Genomic DNA, 18,247 nt, shown 5'->3' with positions numbered 1-18,247 from the left:
GAGTGAGAAAATAAAATAAAGAGGAAAGAAAATGAATAAATGTTATAATGACAATAATATTTTTATGTCAAAATATATCATGCATATTCCATATGATTATCTTTGAAAAAATAAGTTGAAATCAAAATTATATAAAAATTAGCATCATCAAAACAATTTAAAATTCAAATTATTTGGCATGAGATATATTTTCATTTTATTATATTTTGAAATCAAATAATTTAGTAACAAATATTTGTATTTAGAACATCAACCACCATATTTTCTTCCTTCGTTCCTTCCTTCAGTTGCCATTGATGAAAACCCATTTACCCAATATTCATTTATTCATTTAGGTTTCACAAATGTGGTCTTTTAAGGGGAAGACACAAAGATGATAAACAAATTAAGGGGAAGGGTAGTTTTTGAAACAAAGTTTTCTTCTCAAATTTCTCCTTTGTTAAAGCAGGTCTTTCTCTAAAAATCTTTTTACATCTAGTTGTCTAAAAAATCCAACAAATTATACTTACATTTTTAACCCACGGCCATTAATGCCAGAAATGCCTTCCAAGGTTATATGTTGAATTCCACCTAAGCCAAACTTACAAATTACCAAAAAAGAAATGGTGAAGTGAATGAGGACATAACAGATATGACCACATAGCCTTTGCTCTCTCACAATCTCGAAGTATGTGTATAACATCTTCATTCCCACACTTAAAAGGACAAAGATTGTTTGTCATGAGCCTCTCTTGGCTCTAAGAGAATTTGAGGGGAGCCTCTCATGGGACACTTGCCAAAAGAAAGTTTTGATTTTCTCAAGAATGGGCCATCTCCAGAAGTTTTAGCATGGTTAGTTTCTAATCTTTATAGGAACGCATAAGCCAAACTAATAGAGAAATTACCATTCGAAGAACCTATCCAGCTATCTATATCAACACCTACAATTCTTGGAATACTGATTTTGCTAATTTGATTAATGACATTCAAAGGTAGACAATTTACCCATTTAGATATGTCCTAGTCACCATTCTCAACAGCAAAATCCTTCACTAAAGCTTGAGGGTTTCCTATGTTGCTCTTAGTGATAGCATAATTAATGAGAGGTTGTTCTAAATTTGCTCATAAATCCCACCAAAATCTTGTTTCACATCTACTCACAATTTCCTCTTAATGCCCTTGTAAAAATCATCCTACACTTCAACAATTCCTTTCTTAATAGAAGAGGAGCAATGCTTTTTTGAAATAGTCAACTGGCCCCCCTTGTTACACTTATACCTAGCTTTTAGACATTTTATCTACAGCCGATTAAGGTAACAGAGGAGTCCCTAAAAAAGTTTAAACATAAGAGCTCTGTTTTGTCTATAGAGATCCTTGAAACCTAATCCTCCTTCTGTTTTCTCTCTTTTAATACTACTCCAAGCAATAGGTGAAGTCTTTTCCTCTCATCAAATTGATTTCACAAAAAATTTCTACTAATCTTCTCAATCTCATTGATGATCCCTTTAGGTAAAAGCATGGATTGCATGTAGTAGGTAAGGATGGCAGATATAATAGCCTCAATGAGAACATTTCGACCTACCATACTTAAGAAATTTCCTTTCCACGTGGATAATTTCTTCCTAACCTTGTTAACAAGAGGTTAAAAAGTAGCTTTTGTTGATCTAGTGTGAAGCAATAGGATACCAAGATATCTTTCAAGATTGCCAGTGAGTCCTATCCCTACCTCCTGGCATAGATCCATGGCCTTGTTAAAATTCACATTTGTAGAATAAAAGAGTTTTGACTTATTTAAATTTACTCTATGTCCAGAAACACTACAAAAATTAGACATAACTTCTTTAATCACATTCATTTGTTCAACGAAGCTTTAGACAAAAGAAGGAGGTCATTAACAAAAAATAGGTGAGAAATAGAAAAGCCTTTACCCGAGAAAGTGTAAGGTTTCCATGTTTTCTTTTGACATTCCTTTTCAATTGGATGGCCAAGTCTCTCCATACATAAAACAAATAGGTAAGGACTCAAAGGATCTCCCTGCCTAAGACTTCTAGTAGGAGAAAATTGGGGGGGTTTCCTCACCATTCTATAAGATTTTCATGGTATTTGTAGACACACAGGCCATGATAAGATTGATAATTTTAGCATCTAAACCAATTTTGGAGAGTGTATCCGTAAGAAAGTCCCAGTCCAAACGATCATATGCCTTTTCCATGTCAATTTTCAACACAACAAATCCTTTTCTTCTTTTCTTATTTCTCATAGATTGGATAATTTTCTGAGCTATAATGATATTGTCGTTACTTTGTCTTGCTTCAATGAAGCTGCATTGTTGTTGTTTTATCAAGTAGCTCATGCACCTCTTCAATCTCATAGCAAGGATTTTAGTCACAATTTTGAAGTTCACATTATAAAGAGAGATTGGTCGAAGATCCTTAAGAGCTATTGGATTCTCAGTCTTAGGGATAAGTACCACATTAGCTTTAATATCTTATTAACTTTGGATTGGTGCAATTTTTCCCCCTATAAGTTTTAAAAATAGTGTAATATCATTACATTTGACTAACGTTTTACCATTAGTTGAATAATTTTGAGGATTAAGGGAAATTTTGTCCAAGAAATTTAGAGTAATTAATATCATAAACTTTCAATTGCCATTGTATTTTAGGATTATTAATATTAATATTCTTGGCAAAAAAAATAGATTATCAATATTCAATTTAAAAGAATGATTTGACAACCGATAATAGCCCTATTCGATTATAATTAAGCATCACTAAGTCAAATTTCGGAATAAAAGCAAAGTGTGCCTTCTATTTTCTATTCAATAATTTAATTTTACAAATTTGACCCCTTTTATAGTAGGAGACAATGTTTTGAAACTCTGACCAAACATCAAACCTGAAAGAGTAACAGGTCGCAATCCTTATGGTTGAACACTTGAGTCGGTTAGTCGATGGTTGAATCGGTGATATAAAAATTAAATAAAAAATAATATTTATACACACAAATATATAAATAAAATATTAAATTGTCGATGGTGCTTGAAATCTTGATGCCAAAGGCTAGACTCCTTGACTGTTGGAGTTGGAGGCAGAGGTATGTTGACACAAGCTTGCGATCTCAAAGCAAGACACTAGAGCTGGAGGCATGTCGTCATGTCAGACTCACGAGCTTTCGATCTCGATGCCAAAGGCTAGATCACTAAAGCTGGAGAAAAGATTAAAGATTGAGTCTTATCTGTGGATGAGAGATCAGAGATTAGAAAAGAGAAGATAAAACAGGATTAAAGATTAGAGAAGAGAAATTGTGAATTTGAACAATTGAGCTTAAGTTTCCTTTTTTTTCCCCTTTTGAGGCTTTGGATCAAGTTGATCCGCTCTAGTTTCCAGGTGAAAACTGATTCTCTTAAACCCACCAAGGTACACCTAGTCCAAATGCTCAAGTGATCCAAATGGTTAAACCAAGCTGTTTTGTTAAGCGATCGATGGTTGGACAATCTAATTTGATCCAGGTTTCAAAATACTAGGAGTGGTTGTACTGCAAATTGGTTAGACCGAGAGGCAGTGGGGATTGGCGGGAAATTACCAAAACCAAATTAGTTCAGCAATTTAAATTGTTTTTAATTATTTATCTTCGGTACAATTAATGGAATTAACTTGTTGGATAATTGTTTACTTCTAATTTTAAATATCTTACAAGTGTTATTACACATGATTACCAATAATTATAGATTTACTTGATAATTACTATGATGAAAAATTTTTAATTAACTGTTGAATTCAATATGTAATTATAAATAAGACTCAATTTAATTTATTTAATTTTAAATATTAATTATGAAATTTAACAGTGATATAAATATATATATGTATATATATATTTACAAAAACGTGTATTTGGTTCCACTGAATGAACCTTGAATCAGTTCTTTACCAATTCATTTTTAAAAACAGTCATCACACTTTGACCCAAAAAAGAAAAAAAAAACATCACCACCCAAATATATGCCCATATAAACGGGGGGAAAGGGCAACCTATGCCACAGTATCTAGCTAGCAAACTTGCATTCCGATATTAACATTAATTCTTATAACAATATAAAGCCTCCTGCATGGTTCTTTACGGTTCATTAGCAAAATAAATAATCACAAGGCTACACTATCTGCAATTTGAAACTCAACCTATCTCTAAAACTGCCAAGTGATCAATTTTTTCAACAGCATTCGGAGGTTCAGACTCATACATCATGACTCTCATATAATCTTGGCATAGATTGTGGAGGAACAATATGCAGAACGGAGCTAACTCATGAATCCCCCTCCACCCATGTTGGGTGCACCTTGCGATGATACCTGTCCCTGAGATACCAGTTGTGACCGTCCCGGACCTTGAACATACGCTCCTTGACTCATCCCTGCACCAACCATTTGCTGTTGCTGAGGAATCTGCTGCTGATGTTGCAGTTGCTGAAGTTGAGGAAGCTGCTGCTGCGGCTGCAGTTGTGAAAGCGGCTGTTGTTGCTGTTGCAGTTGCGGGAGCTGCTGCTGTTGCAGCTGGGAGAGTTGTTGCGGCTGCACCGGGGGAAGTTGTTGCTGTTGTGGTTGTTGTAGCTGACGGAGTTGCTGTTGCTGCATGTGAGCAACCTGCTGCGGCTGCTGCTGAAGATGCTGCTGCGATTGCATCTGCTGATGCTGCTGCTGTTGCTGCATTTGTTGCTGCTGCTGGCTGGACAATTGTGGCTTAAATACCACCGTGTCCTGTTGCATAGCAATTTTCAGAGAAATAGTGGAAGTATAAACAAGAAGATACCATTATTGTTTGGATTTTGTCATAAGAATTGGGTTTGTCAAGGCGATTTAGGCCTTGTTTGGTATGAAGTATTGAATTTTAGAAGACTAGGAATGAGATTAGGAATGAGAGTGAGAATAATTTTAAAATGCAGTTTGGTATGCCATAAGATTAAAATAATAATAATAATAATAAGACTCAAATTTAACCAAAAAAAAAAGTAGCTAAAAGACAACATTTCCCTCATCTTCATCATCATCATCATCGTCATCATCCTTCTCTTTCCTGCCGCTATCTCCACTCTACTGTTAAAACCATTCAATCCAACTAAAACAACAATATCTATATTCAATTACTATTGAACTTGCATAACCAAATCTAGCTTCCAAATTTGAACCACATTCGTCCTCCTTAGCCACTACCTCCACTGACGTCAAGCTCACCAGATCCGGGCTAAGGAGGGAGAGGGGTTGCTGTCTAGCTCACCAAATCTGAAGTTCTAGGGATGCCGATGATGAGGAGCTCGCCAAATCTGATCTTCCAAGGACGCCAACGATGAGCAAGGAAATGGAAGGGAGAGCAGATGTTAGGGAGCAAGGGGTGCTGATCCTTCAGCGAGCAATGGCAACACAAGGAAAAACAGATGGGGTAGAGGGCTTTGGTCTGAAAATATTCAATCTCAGGACTAATTTTCCAATACTGGTGGGATGGTAGCATTGGGTAATCCTACATAAATGGGATTAGGATTCAATTTCTCATTACCTTGTACCAGACATAAAAAGCTGGTGCTAGCCAATCTCAGTCTTAGTCCCACCTCACCAGTCCTCATATGAAACAGGGCCTTAGTGCAGAGTTCTAGGTTGGTTTCCGACTATAGAGGAAGGTAGAAGTTTAGGCTGCACAACCACGCATGCCAAGTATCCCACCCTTCGTGAATGGGGATTCAACAATGTTCTTTCAAAATATAAGGTGCAAGTATAGTAATTTACTGCATAAATAAAGAATATTTTACATGATACAACATTTTTACAACAATAAAAAATAGATAATGACCGTTCTGTATAAGTAATCAAACCAAAGGTCAGTTGCCTGTTGATAGTGTCATGATTGTGCTTTCATCAGAACCACGTTGGTCACACATAACATGTTTGAAAATAGGTGCCTAAGCTTTATAGTTAACTCATCTCCAGGGCAAGAGAAGAGTAGCTCAACTTCCATCCTTACTACAGTGTAAATAGCGTTAAATGGAGGTATCAACAACTAATTGAGAAGTACTCACTCTCACGACAGTATAATAATAAACACAATGTTGCGTGTACCTTAAAATCAGCATACTTCAAAGAAACTCAGAAATTCTTTTGATGTGTGAGCTAATTGATTACGGAAAGAAGTGTGGATTCCATTCATCCCTATTCCCACGAAAGAGAAGAAAATTTAATGCTCAAGAAGCTTGAGTTAAGAATTTCTCACCCCAGGAAAAAGCATCCCAATCAAGCGGCAGGGTTTGTCAGAGACAGATAGTAGCAACGTCTGTGAGGGTAATTGGATAACGGCACACTGAAATGAAAGAAAAAAAAAAAACAAAAGAAATTCAGCACCAGAATAAGCGTACCAAAACCAAGAAATATAAACGGTCCATCCAGACAGATCATATTAAGTAGATGATTATATAGCCACCTCTTATTTTGTGGTGTTGAGTTGTAGCAGAGAATTTAAATTATTGAAGATTGGAAAGCCCCGTAAAGCCCTCTCTCTTTTCCTTTCCTTTCTTTTGCTCAGTTTTTTATTTGTTAATTGATCTAGGAGGGAGATTTTATTTTAGGGTTAACAAGCAATTTTGCTTCTCACTATTCACTCAGAAACATTTGGTATTCTAAACTTTCAAGTGGTGCAATTTCCCTCTTCCACTTTTGAAAATTGTGCATATATAAAAAGGGACCTCAAAGAGGATTTAATCGATATCAATTTTCTTATAGAATACTTATTTGTAATTTTATGGGTCCTTTTTTGTAAGTTTTGAGATCCTTTTCTTGAATATTTTGGGTCAACTAATAGTCAAAGTTAATTTTTTTAATAGCAAAGTACCCAATGCACCATTTTCAAAAGTTGAACAAGAAAACTGCACCGCACGAAAATTTAGGATACTAAATGCCTAAGAGAATAGTTGAAGGAAAAAAATGCCCTTTAACCCTTTATTTTATGCCCCCTCCAGCACTTCTTCTTTTTCTAGTCAATTTTCTTCTACTTACTCTAAAAAGAAAAACACAGGAAATGCTGCCCGTTTGTTTTGTATGAGTCTCATAAGTATGCCCTGCCCGTTGATGTAACACACACACAGATCTGAATAGAGGGAGAGAATAGAGAGAAACCAGAAATGGGGAGGGAGAAATGAAGAACAGAACAATGGGGGAGCAAGGGAGAGAGAGACAGAACGCAGAGAGAGGGAGAACTTTTGAATATGCAATCACAATATTTCATTCATCAAGTGTGTTCATTACAAGTGCAATCAAGTCTATTTAACAAAACTCTAATGCCTAAATAAGGAAGACTTAATCACATTTACATCTAAAGCTAACTTTCAGATTTTCTCTTACAAAAGAACACAAAAGGAAACCTTAACACCTTGTCCATATAAAGTTAGGCTTTATATTTTCCTTCTTACAAAATATTAAAATAACATAAAGAGAATTTATTTTTTCCTAGAATAATGTCTCCCATATTTTCTATCATTCTCCTAATTCAAGTTTACAATAACTATCCCTTTACATGCAAACAAACAAAGAATACCCACAAAACAAGCTCGTAGCATATGCAGGCAGCAGGCACAAAAATTACAACAGTTACAATCCTTCAATGAAACAAGTAAATTATCCATCCTCATTCAGCATCTCAAAAATGGAGTTTGAAATAACACAGATAATTATACAAAGTGTGATTTACAAATTTTGAGCGACTGGTTATACACTTGTGATCCCAACTTATATTGCCTAGACAAATTTGAAACCATTGTACTCAAGACATTGATAAACTGCAACTTTTAAACACAGATAGTGAACCATACAATTTCAGTGCATATCATAAACTCACATATAAGGTTCATTTTACCAATTGGTTATTTTTCCCCACTAATAATTAATATATGGCATGCAATTATTATGCTTACAGGGCAATATGGGACATGCCATTCTTTTTAGGGGAGGAATGCAGAACAAAGTTGAGATTAATATAAATAATTACTTTCAAAGATAACATCATGCAGACAGAGTCATAATTCCATGTAATCTAAGATATTATATTTTTAGTGAAGTGATTTCTTTTTTTAATCTTCAAATTTAATTGATTGGAGATCCTCCGATTATAACAGCTACATTTTATCTTCTTTCTAGAGCGAGGCTTATCAATTAATGATATTGTTGCAGATTAGAAGAAGAAATTAAAGAAAAGGGAAACAAAAACTAAGATGCACTGATAAATTACCAGCTTCTTTTCCTGAAGCTGAGCAAGAAACCCATGCGGGTTCAAAGCCCGAAAAACTAGGAAATCCACCTTCCCAACGTATTGCCTTTTGTCAAAACATTGTCATGTCAGAATATCTACAGAATAACGTCTGAACACATACAGCCACACACTCTTAACATCAATGAGCAAGACCCAAGCTGAGCACAAAAAAGAAATTACTTGTTATTCATGTGGTCTTGAGATATAAGACGATCTATTCGCATTGTTTGTTGCCAGTCTGACGCAAGCCTGGGACCCATAAAAAGCAGTCATTAACTTTTTATAATTAATGCCAAGTTAGGCCAATATAGGTGACAATTTAAAGCAACTGCTGATGATTTAGGCCAGGAAGACATTTAGGAAAATCCCATACTGCTTCAGCCATATTGATATAAATTTGGAGCAAATGATGTGTCATGAAAAAGTTAAATATTTCGTATGTCTTAAGGTAATTTACTATGAAGAAATGGGAGACATGTCGACCCAAATAGTTACAATCACTTCCATTTGCACATAATACAGAATACTCATGCACACTTTGCTGTGTTAAAAAAACATGTTCTTTAGATCAAGATTATATAACTAGTAAAGGCAACCCTGAAATGGATTTCATAAATCACTAGAATTATAACTAAAGTGGGATACCAACTAAAATTAGTGTGTGTGTGTGGGAATTTTGAGTAATTATTGTACATTATTAGTCTTTACTCTATTGTCCTCTCTCCACTTGTATATACACACACTAAGGTATCTCACATGAATGATAAGAGAAAATATTTTCTTTTCTAAAATCTACATGGTATCGGAGCCTGGTTTCGCTCAAGACTTGTAAGCCTGTTATTTCACACACATTTGAAGTCTAAAATGGGACTGACTAGCTATAATAGGGACTTGTATGCACCACACCGTCTGAAACTCGAAAACTGGACTGGCCCTAATTGGAAGCACAAGAACTTGGTGTTTCGGGCATATTTGATATGAGCAGCTTGTGGACTCACATTTGAAGAGGAGGTTGTTAGGTTATCCAAGTATGAGTGAACTTAAGAGGATATGGTAAATCCCACATTAAATAAAGTTGGACCCAATAACTAATATAAAATAAAAAGAAAGGACACATAAACTTGAGCCTATTAAGATGTGGTGTCCTTTCATTACTCTTACTCATTTCTCCTCTCCCCCCGTTTTCGAGCTCTATTGTCTTATCTCCAGTTGTATATAATTATATATGTATGTATGTCTGTATATGCTATCACATCCCACATGAATGATAAGTGAAAATATTTTCTTCTCTAAAATCCACATTGAGTAATAGGGGCTCTAGTCACTTGAGCAAGCAGTTAGGAGTTCAAATCTCATTCCTTGTATATGTTACAATTTAATTAGAAGAGATCTTCCATTTTCCCTCAACACTTCAGAAGAGATAATCTCTATTGTTGATAGAGTCTAGTCCTTATACTTGTTAAGGAAAAAAAAACCCAAGTGAGGAGGTTAGAAGTTTGACCTTTTCTGTTCCAACTCTCAAAATCAAAAACTCTAGGAATTTATTGATTTCGTTGATCAGTAGAATAAAAACTCAAAAGTTAGCTTCTCAAGATGCTTATTAATAATGGTTACCCTGTTTTTGGCCTCAAAAAAAAAAAAATAACGGTTACTCACTACCAAAAGTATGGTTCTAGGGAAATCATCATCTAGTAACTCAAAGTAAGCCATCAAGGCGGCAGGAGTCAGTAATTTCTTTAATGCAGAATCAGCTTAACGACCCATAAAGAAAATAACATTAGATTGACAGTTTTAGAAAGTCTAACCACTGAAAATGATCCCTAGACTTCATGAAGAAAGAATAAATAAAGGGAAAATAGTGATGAAGGACCATAGGAGAAATTTTATATTAATTAATGACTAGTTGTCAAAATCTGAATGGAAAAAAGTGCTAATGGATTGTTATTAATTTAAAATAAGTTGTAAAAATATGAATGGATAATTATTGATAGAAGACTAACTTGAATTGACAAGTATCCATTCAATTTTTGACAACAAGTAATCCTTCATTCATATAAATTTCTTTCAGCGGTCCTTAATTGATATTTTTTCAAGAATAGAACTTCCTGAACTTACGATTCTGAAGCTGAAAAACTCCGATAACCCTGCCATGAAGAAAGTATTCATAAAATTAATTCATGCCACAGAATTACAGGAATTACCGAGGAATGAAACTCAAAATGAATAAGATTATTTCAATGGTCAAATAAGGAGATCTAAGATAAAATGAATAGAGAAGTAAGCCAGATAATTATCAAGTTTTGGGATCATACCTCTAGTCTGGTGATACATAGGGGCTGTCCTTGTCTTTGCCCAAATAAAATCCCCTGAATGAATTGCAACAATTAAGAATATAAAACTTATGCAAAAGCATGCAAGAATAACAATAAGAAATTTTCATGACTTATGCTTTGGGGCAATTCCTACTTATCATTTGATGATTTACTATTGTTTATGGTTACAGCCACTGGACATCATGGAATTGATTTATAGAATTTTAGAAAACAGAGAGATAATTTCAATGAGATTAAAGCAGAATTGTAAGGGTATATTAGATTTAATGAACCACAATAGAATAAACCAAGGTTTCAAAAACCGAACCAAACTAACCAATTCAACTAATTGGATCGAGAACCAGCTCTGAGTCTAGTTCAGTGTAACCTCAAACAAGCAAGTCAAAGACCACATAACCCGATCAAAACCCAGCATGACCAGTTAGAACTGAGCCAAATTTTATTTTTTTAAAAAGAACGCTTACATTAAAAGACAAAAAGACTAAGTTGGGTCTCAGGCAAAAACGTTTAGCCTATTGAAGCTCACAAGAGCTTTTGTTACACACTACTCCTTGCCTGATTGCCTCCCATCGCTCCCTTCCATCATTCATCCCTACAAGATGTGCGATTCACTTCTTACCATAGCACGCTCCTTCAGTCCTTGTTTGGCCACAACTTTTTTCTCTATTTTTATCTCGTCTTTGGTGATTTTTTTGTGAATCTTCATGACTTTTTTATTGATAATGGAAACATATATTTCATATTTGTACTTCATAGTATTTATCTATATTTTTTTCTTGATCAAAATATTTTAAATTTCAGTTTAAATTGGCCTACCAAAAAAGCCTGATGATCACAGCTTGAAAGAACACAAAGTTTTAGTTTTTCTCTCCAATAGAAATTTCTTTTTTAATTGATCTTCGATTAGTTTTTCATTGTTCATAAAAACTTTTCTCAATATGTAGACAAAAACTTCATATTTGAATTTTAAATTAGTTTCTATTTGCCTTTAAAATGTTTGTAAATGATCATCCCATGTATATATTTATACTTATAATCATATTTCAATATAAAAGTAAAAATATGCTAATTTATGATCAATTGGTTTGACTAGTGAACCCATGAACCATTCTCTCGACCGATTCAATGACTGGTCCAATTTTTAAATCCTTGGTATAAACACAAGGTAATAAGAATTTTCAGAAATATTTTTCCTCACCTCTTAGCAATGATATTGTCCATTCCATAATGTCAACCATCCATAATTTACCAGAGAATAAGGTAGTACAAGTTATGACCATTGCATTACATGGGGTAAATAAAAATTGAACACGGTGGCAAAGCAAAAAAGATATAATGCAACCTACAATACAGACATTTATGATAGGTAATTACCAAATAGTGATAATGATAATCTAACACAATGTAGGCAAGAAGTGAAGACACACCAGAGGATTTAGAAAGGCCATCCATCTAAGATATATAAACTGAATTTCTCAACATCCAATATTCTCTTCAAGTTAAAGATACTAACGGAAAAACAAAGACATGATCCAGTAAAATCGGGAATTGACAAAACGATGGTCTACCTTAGTGAACCATAACAGAAAAGGCAACCATTGCAACAAAAATGAAAATTGAAATTTGCAATAACAGCCTTGATTTTTCTAAAATGAACACTTAATTTCATATCAAATAACTGTTTCGAATTAGATGGCAAAAATTGATCAGCAGTAATACTTGAAAAACATACTCTAATCATGCCATAACTCAAGTCCAAGCCTTACAAGGGAAAAGTGACAAATTATTCTTATAAAATATAAAGACACTGATGAAAAATGCATGATGCTCAACTGATGCGGGACAAATTCATTATAGAGAAAACGGTAGGATTTCATATTCCATGCCAATTAGTCTAAAATATTCTCAAGTAAGGAAAAAGGAAAATGCATGAAAGTAAAAGCTTAAGAGGCAGAATTACAAGGAGTAAAAAGGGATCAAGACAAACCTCCCAAACCTTCACATATTTTAATTGTGTAAGTTGCACAGCACGTGAGGTCTGTTGCTGTGAAGGCATATTAACTGCTGCATTATTCACAACAAGTGGTTGCATCCCCGGTTGTACTTGCTGAGACATTCCAGGAGTAGGAATCGTTGTACCAGTGCCAGAAGAGACAACTGATGGACCAAGGCCACTCATCACATTTTGGTTCGTGTTAACTCCCATCTGTGCTCCTGCAATGTTTCCTTGGCTCATGGCTAACCCTGGCTGACCCATACTAACAGTACCTTGCAGATTTCCCAATGGTTGTGAACTCCCAATATTTGAATTTCCAGACATATTTGATATGGCTGAAGTTAATGAACCAAGACCTGAGTTTGCTCCAACCTGCACAGGACCAGTAAGAGATCCAGAACTAGTTATTGAATTTATGCCTGACTGTCCAGATGAAAATACATTTTGAGCTGCTGGTACAGAAGACGCCATTCCACTGGATATCATGTTTGACATGGGCATAGCCACGGGAGTTGGACCCATTGACTGAAGTCCCATTGAGGTTCCTCCACTTAGGACCTGTCGTGCTTGAGAAAGATTGTTAAGAATGTTGACATTTGCTTGAGCAGGACCCACTGGACGCAGGGCCTGTGACACTGGCATCACGGGCTTTACATCCTGTGTATTTTCATTACTTGGCATAATATCTTGAGAAGCAGAAGATGGAGATGAAGTCTGCAAGCTTGGGACAGCTTGATTAGGAGCACGTGGAACTGATGACATATGAGGAAAAGTAGGTCCTGATACCATGGAAGTAACAGGAACGGGCTCCTGAAGAGATGTGATAAATTCAGGATCATTTTAAGATTTAAATTAAAAAAAAAAATCGGTGCTAAATTTTAATAATGATTTGATACAGGGAAATTGAGGATCTTACCACTTTTATAGTAGCAGGGGCCATATTCCCAGCGGGAATTGGTTGCTGGTTTGTGATAGATCCATTAACTAAAAAAATTCATAGAAAAAACAGAAATATTAATAGATCTTGCAACAAATATTTAAACAACATGTAAAAGATGAAATATGGTAAAATCAGAATTATCAGAATTTAAGTGAATTAATTGCATACATATCTGGCTCTATATATTTTTTTATTTTCCTTCACTCTATATATCCTCTGTTTCATGCTTTCCCCCTTTTATATCATAGGGGATGCTCTGTATGTATTGTAATATTGTGCCAACAACAACAACAAAGCCTTATCCCACTAGGAAGAGTTAGCTACAATGATCGCATGATGTAATTGAGCTTTGTCTGAAATCAATTCTTCTCATAAGCCATTAATAGAGAGATTTTGATTAATGACTTCTTAAAGTGTCCTTTTTGATCTCCCTCTATCTCTCTTCTTAGGGCTAGAGCTTATTTGCTTGCACCTCCTTACTAATGCCTCTACTAATTCTTTTCACATGACCAAACCATCTTAAATAATTTTCTACTATTCTCCTCCATTGTAATGTTGTGAAATCAATAAAAATCATCTTGATGGAGACTTGGTAGTATGGGATACTGAATCTCACGTTGAGTAGTATTGGATGCTTAATGGGATACCTAAATGGCTTAGTTCTCAAACCTCAATAGCTAGCTTTTAGGATAAGATTCCCCATCCCACTTAGATACCCATCACATCTTCAACGCAATGATTCACATGGGATTATAGCATGAGTTAGAAATCAAAGACAATGAGCCTCAAAATAGTATGGAGTTGAACTTAGGTGAGGAAGTTGCACACTTTGAAATGATTTCTAGCCTCGATGGCTCCTCCATGTCCAACTTGTGCCAAGTTAAAGCTCAAAGGTCCCATGTCGATGACTTCTAGCCTCAAAGGCCAACAATTATGATAAATCCAGAGAAGCTGAACGGAAAAAGTTACTGTGAGTTGGCCCAGGCAATAAAACTTGTTAAAGGTTGTTGAAAGGTCAAATATCTCGTTAGTGAAACACCCTTGTCAGACGCATTGAATACTCAAGCCTTGTGACAGTAGAAGACTGAAAACTCAATGGGGTTTGTCTTGGCTGATAAATGATGTGATCCTAACAATAAAGGGTATCCTGTTTCTCCCAAGTAGATGTGAAATATAGGACATTGTTCACAACTCCTGTTTTCAAGTCCTTCATATAGATAATGGAATAAAATACTTGAACGACACCCTAATAGAGTCTATGAATTCTACCCAAAAGTCCTTGAGAGAACGAATAGACATATTCGGGAGATTTTCCAGGCACTAGCAATGTTCTTCAACTTTAAGGGGGCAATGCTATCCTAAATGCTACCAATCTTAGCCATTGAATGCCTAGCAGAACCTCATCCTTCAAGACGCTCTCTAAGTTCTCCATACCAATTATCCCACATTTTAACTTGAGAATAAACTTCCTTTGAAAGTTTTCAAGTGCGCTGTATATGTTCACATTCATCACAATGGAAAACTTAATCCTAAAGCTGTCAAATGTGTGTTCCTTGGTTATTCTACATCTCAAAAGGGTACAAGTGTTATATGGCCCTATTAAAAAGAGCGTGTTAGTTGTGATGTCACATTTAATGATGAAACCCATTTTACCCTAGTCTTCAATTTGAGGGAGAGTTGGAGTGAATTTCAACCCATAGAAGAAAGACCTTTACCTAATTCCTCACTACCCTTGGGTGCCAAGTCTAAGAGTAGTATCAACCCTAAGAGTAGCACCATGGTAGAAAATATTCCCATCCCAGAAACTAAAGTGAATCCTAACACAAGAGGAGACACCAATGCAAATAACACTAATGGGAAGGACTTGACTATTTAAGTACAGATGAAGAAACCAAGTAGTAAACCAATGCTAGATCTTGACCTGCAAAGTGAAGATAATTCAAAAAAAGAAGAGCAAGGTAATCCCGATGATCCCAAACCAATAACTGAAGTCGATAATTTTGATCTTCCCATTGCTCTTTATATCCTATAGATAAATTTGCATCTTACAAAACCCTTTCACCTCAATATTATGCTTTCACCATTGATCTTGATAGAATAAAGATGCTGTATGATATTGAGGCTCTTACAATTCCTAAGTTGAGAAAAGCCATTTGAAAAAGATGAAAGACCTAAAAAAGAATGGCATATGGGAAGAAATAGATCTTCCTCAAGGAAAGAAACTCATGGTAAAATATAACTTGGATAGTACCAATACAAGGCAAGACTTGTACCATGCAACAAGCTCCCCCATACTAGAGATGCCACAAATACCAAGTCCTTGCTGAAACTAAAGCTTCCAACATCACCTTCACAAAATTCCCTGCCATATCCTATGCTCTGATAACAATAAGAAGAGGAAGTATATAAGTAGGCTCAACAACACATCTTAACCCAAAACCTTAATGCTCAATGTTATGAGTCCTTTCACTATATATATATATATATATAACTCAATTCTGTTTGATGTGGAACTTTCCACATCAAGTCAAGTCTACTTACACTTGACATATCCTAACAAATCTTGTTGTCCTTAGCAGCCAATCTAGATTGGCCTCTTCATTAGGTTGATGTTAAGATTGTCTTCCGAAATGATAATTAAAAGGAAGAAGTATAAATGACATTCCCTCCTAGTTTTAACAACGGAAGGAGAACCTAAGTCTATAGGATGAAAAATCATCTTCTTTGATGCAAAGACACATAGGAAATAAGCCACTTAATTAGTGACCTTCCAATCTCTATTTATATAAATTAAGGAAATGATCTTGGAAACATGAAAGAAGACCTCCAACGAAAAATAAAGACAATATATTATCGTAGTATATGCTATGGCATTAAACCTTCCTAAAAAACCTAGGCACTGCAGATCAATGATGCTACCATAGGGGCACTGCAGTCAATTCATGTCTTTGTAAACTGTCCATTCGCCCCCAAAACAAAGAGGCTGAATATAGTGCAAAATCATATATATGAGATCTAAGATTGTATGATGTGTTCAATCAATGCCAAAGGATTATACAAGTGTCAAGCAAGCAAGTCTATTGATTTATACATAACTAGCATTTACAACTATCTTTGATAAGCGATGCATCTGCGAAGCTTATAATCAACCTTGTGGCATAGAAGTAGGTACTGTCCCGGTAACTGGTGCAACAGGGCCTGCATCCACCTTCACAGGACTTTGATTTGAAGGTGAGGTTGTGATTCCAGAACGACTCAAAGCAGAACAGGCTTCCCTGAAACTTTCAGATATTAAAACAAGAAAATGGGTGTTTTTTGTATCAACAGGTGGACCTGCTGCACAGCTGTTTCGCTTCCCCTACATTGCCAAAGGGATGTAGTCAACACCTTGAAGAGCTCAAAAGCTAATTTCACTTGCATGCTAAATTTAAAAATAAATATTAAAAGGAGGGAAAATAGCAAATAGTTCACTAAATATGCTCTACTTTTGCTTTACAAATCTGAACATCAACTTTGCTAAGTTATCAGATCATGCTTGTGGTATGAGTGGTTCATATTAGACAAAGTATCTGATATCTCGTCCTTTGAAAATAAAATACATAAGTCTTTTGTGAAGAGAGTCATAACCCATCCTTACCGCATTGTAAATGACTTTAACTTTGGGAAGCTGCTTTGGACAGATAACAGATAGAGAAACAGAACACTGCATGCAAAAGATTACATTCCAGAGATAAGGGAACAATGAAAGAGACAGACAACCAAATTTTTTTTTTAAAAAAAAATGGGAATACCTGAGGAAATGCTTTAGCAACAGCTTCAGCATCATGTAGAAGATTCCCTGTGTCTGATTCTACGGTTTCACCTTGATCTAAATTCTGCAGTCGCGGTACATAAACTGGTGTCGGCAAAGGGTAGGGATTACTTGCTGCAACAAGAATGCAGTGCTTTTGCAAGTCCACGTTCTGTTGACTTTGCCTTCCATTTTGAGAAGTGGGGAACATCTGAGAATTTGAACATTTTGTCATGGATAATATTCCAAGTTTTCAAAAAGAAACCCTTGACAATTTTAAATAACGCATTTCAATGTATTAATTATTATAGAAGACTTGTGTGCAAGGCTACAAAGTGAAAAGCAACCCTAACAATTAAATTTAGGCACTCTTTACATGCAGTAAAGGTCATTCAAAACAGGTGTACGTTGTTGGTTAAATGAATAGCAACACACAAAGCTGCATCAACCAAATACATAATAGGACTAGTTTTAGCACAAATTCCAATATGAAGTAGTTTCAAGACATTATTGAATATCTAATATTTAGGTTACTAAATAATTAATTCACATGTGATTTGAGATTTGACAGATGATGAGGAATGAGATATTTCCTAGTGTTTTGCTTTACCAATAAGAAGATAGGTCCTAACTAATCACTAAGGAAGCTGAAGCACCAAAGTAGAGTTCAAACTCTAATCTTCTGTTCTCTCTTGTCTTTGTTTTGGTGGGTCTGTGATTGGAGCAGATGAAAAAATGCTAAGACACAACCACTATAGAGCAGCTCTTCAACTTCGTCAAAGGAGGACTTGATAATTTGAGAACAAAGTTTCCCCAGCCCAACTGAATCCAATCCATTTTATTTTCATGGATGTGCAAGCATACATGAAAAAATAAAATCCAAAATGAGTATATATGAGAAAAAGTGAATGTGGCATCTATTA

At 35.3% G+C, this 18,247-nt stretch overlaps 1 protein-coding gene across 4 annotated transcripts in view; it reads right to left on the bottom strand.

Moving 5' to 3' along the window:
* Positions 1-3,955: 3,955 nt before the first annotated feature.
* Positions 3,956-18,247, bottom strand: part of LOC129322647 (mediator of RNA polymerase II transcription subunit 25-like) — a 31,989-nt gene continuing 17,697 nt past the window's right edge. For all 4 annotated transcript variants that reach the window (XM_054968958.1, XM_054968961.1, XM_054968959.1 and 1 more), the window contains 11 exons: positions 17,326-17,535; positions 17,172-17,237; positions 16,685-16,892; positions 13,511-13,578; positions 12,586-13,404; positions 10,578-10,631; positions 10,381-10,409; positions 8,446-8,514; positions 8,245-8,329; positions 6,238-6,324; positions 3,956-4,736 (listed from right to left, as the gene is read on the bottom strand). In XM_054968958.1, coding sequence (XP_054824933.1) covers positions 4,281-4,736; positions 6,238-6,324; positions 8,245-8,329; positions 8,446-8,514; positions 10,381-10,409; positions 10,578-10,631; positions 12,586-13,404; positions 13,511-13,578; positions 16,685-16,892; positions 17,172-17,237; positions 17,326-17,535 — 2,151 coding nt within the window. In that variant the 3' untranslated portion in view covers positions 3,956-4,280. The remainder of the gene's footprint in view (positions 4,737-6,237; positions 6,325-8,244; positions 8,330-8,445; positions 8,515-10,380; positions 10,410-10,577; positions 10,632-12,585; positions 13,405-13,510; positions 13,579-16,684; positions 16,893-17,171; positions 17,238-17,325; positions 17,536-18,247) is intronic.

Source organism: Prosopis cineraria, unplaced genomic scaffold, assembly GCF_029017545.1.
Source record: "Prosopis cineraria cultivar Desert tree isolate PC_DT_omini unplaced genomic scaffold, ASM2901754v1 PC10, whole genome shotgun sequence".
Classification (NCBI taxonomy): Eukaryota; Viridiplantae; Streptophyta; class Magnoliopsida; order Fabales; family Fabaceae; genus Prosopis; species Prosopis cineraria.
This window is presented reverse-complemented; position numbering and strand designations above follow the sequence as displayed.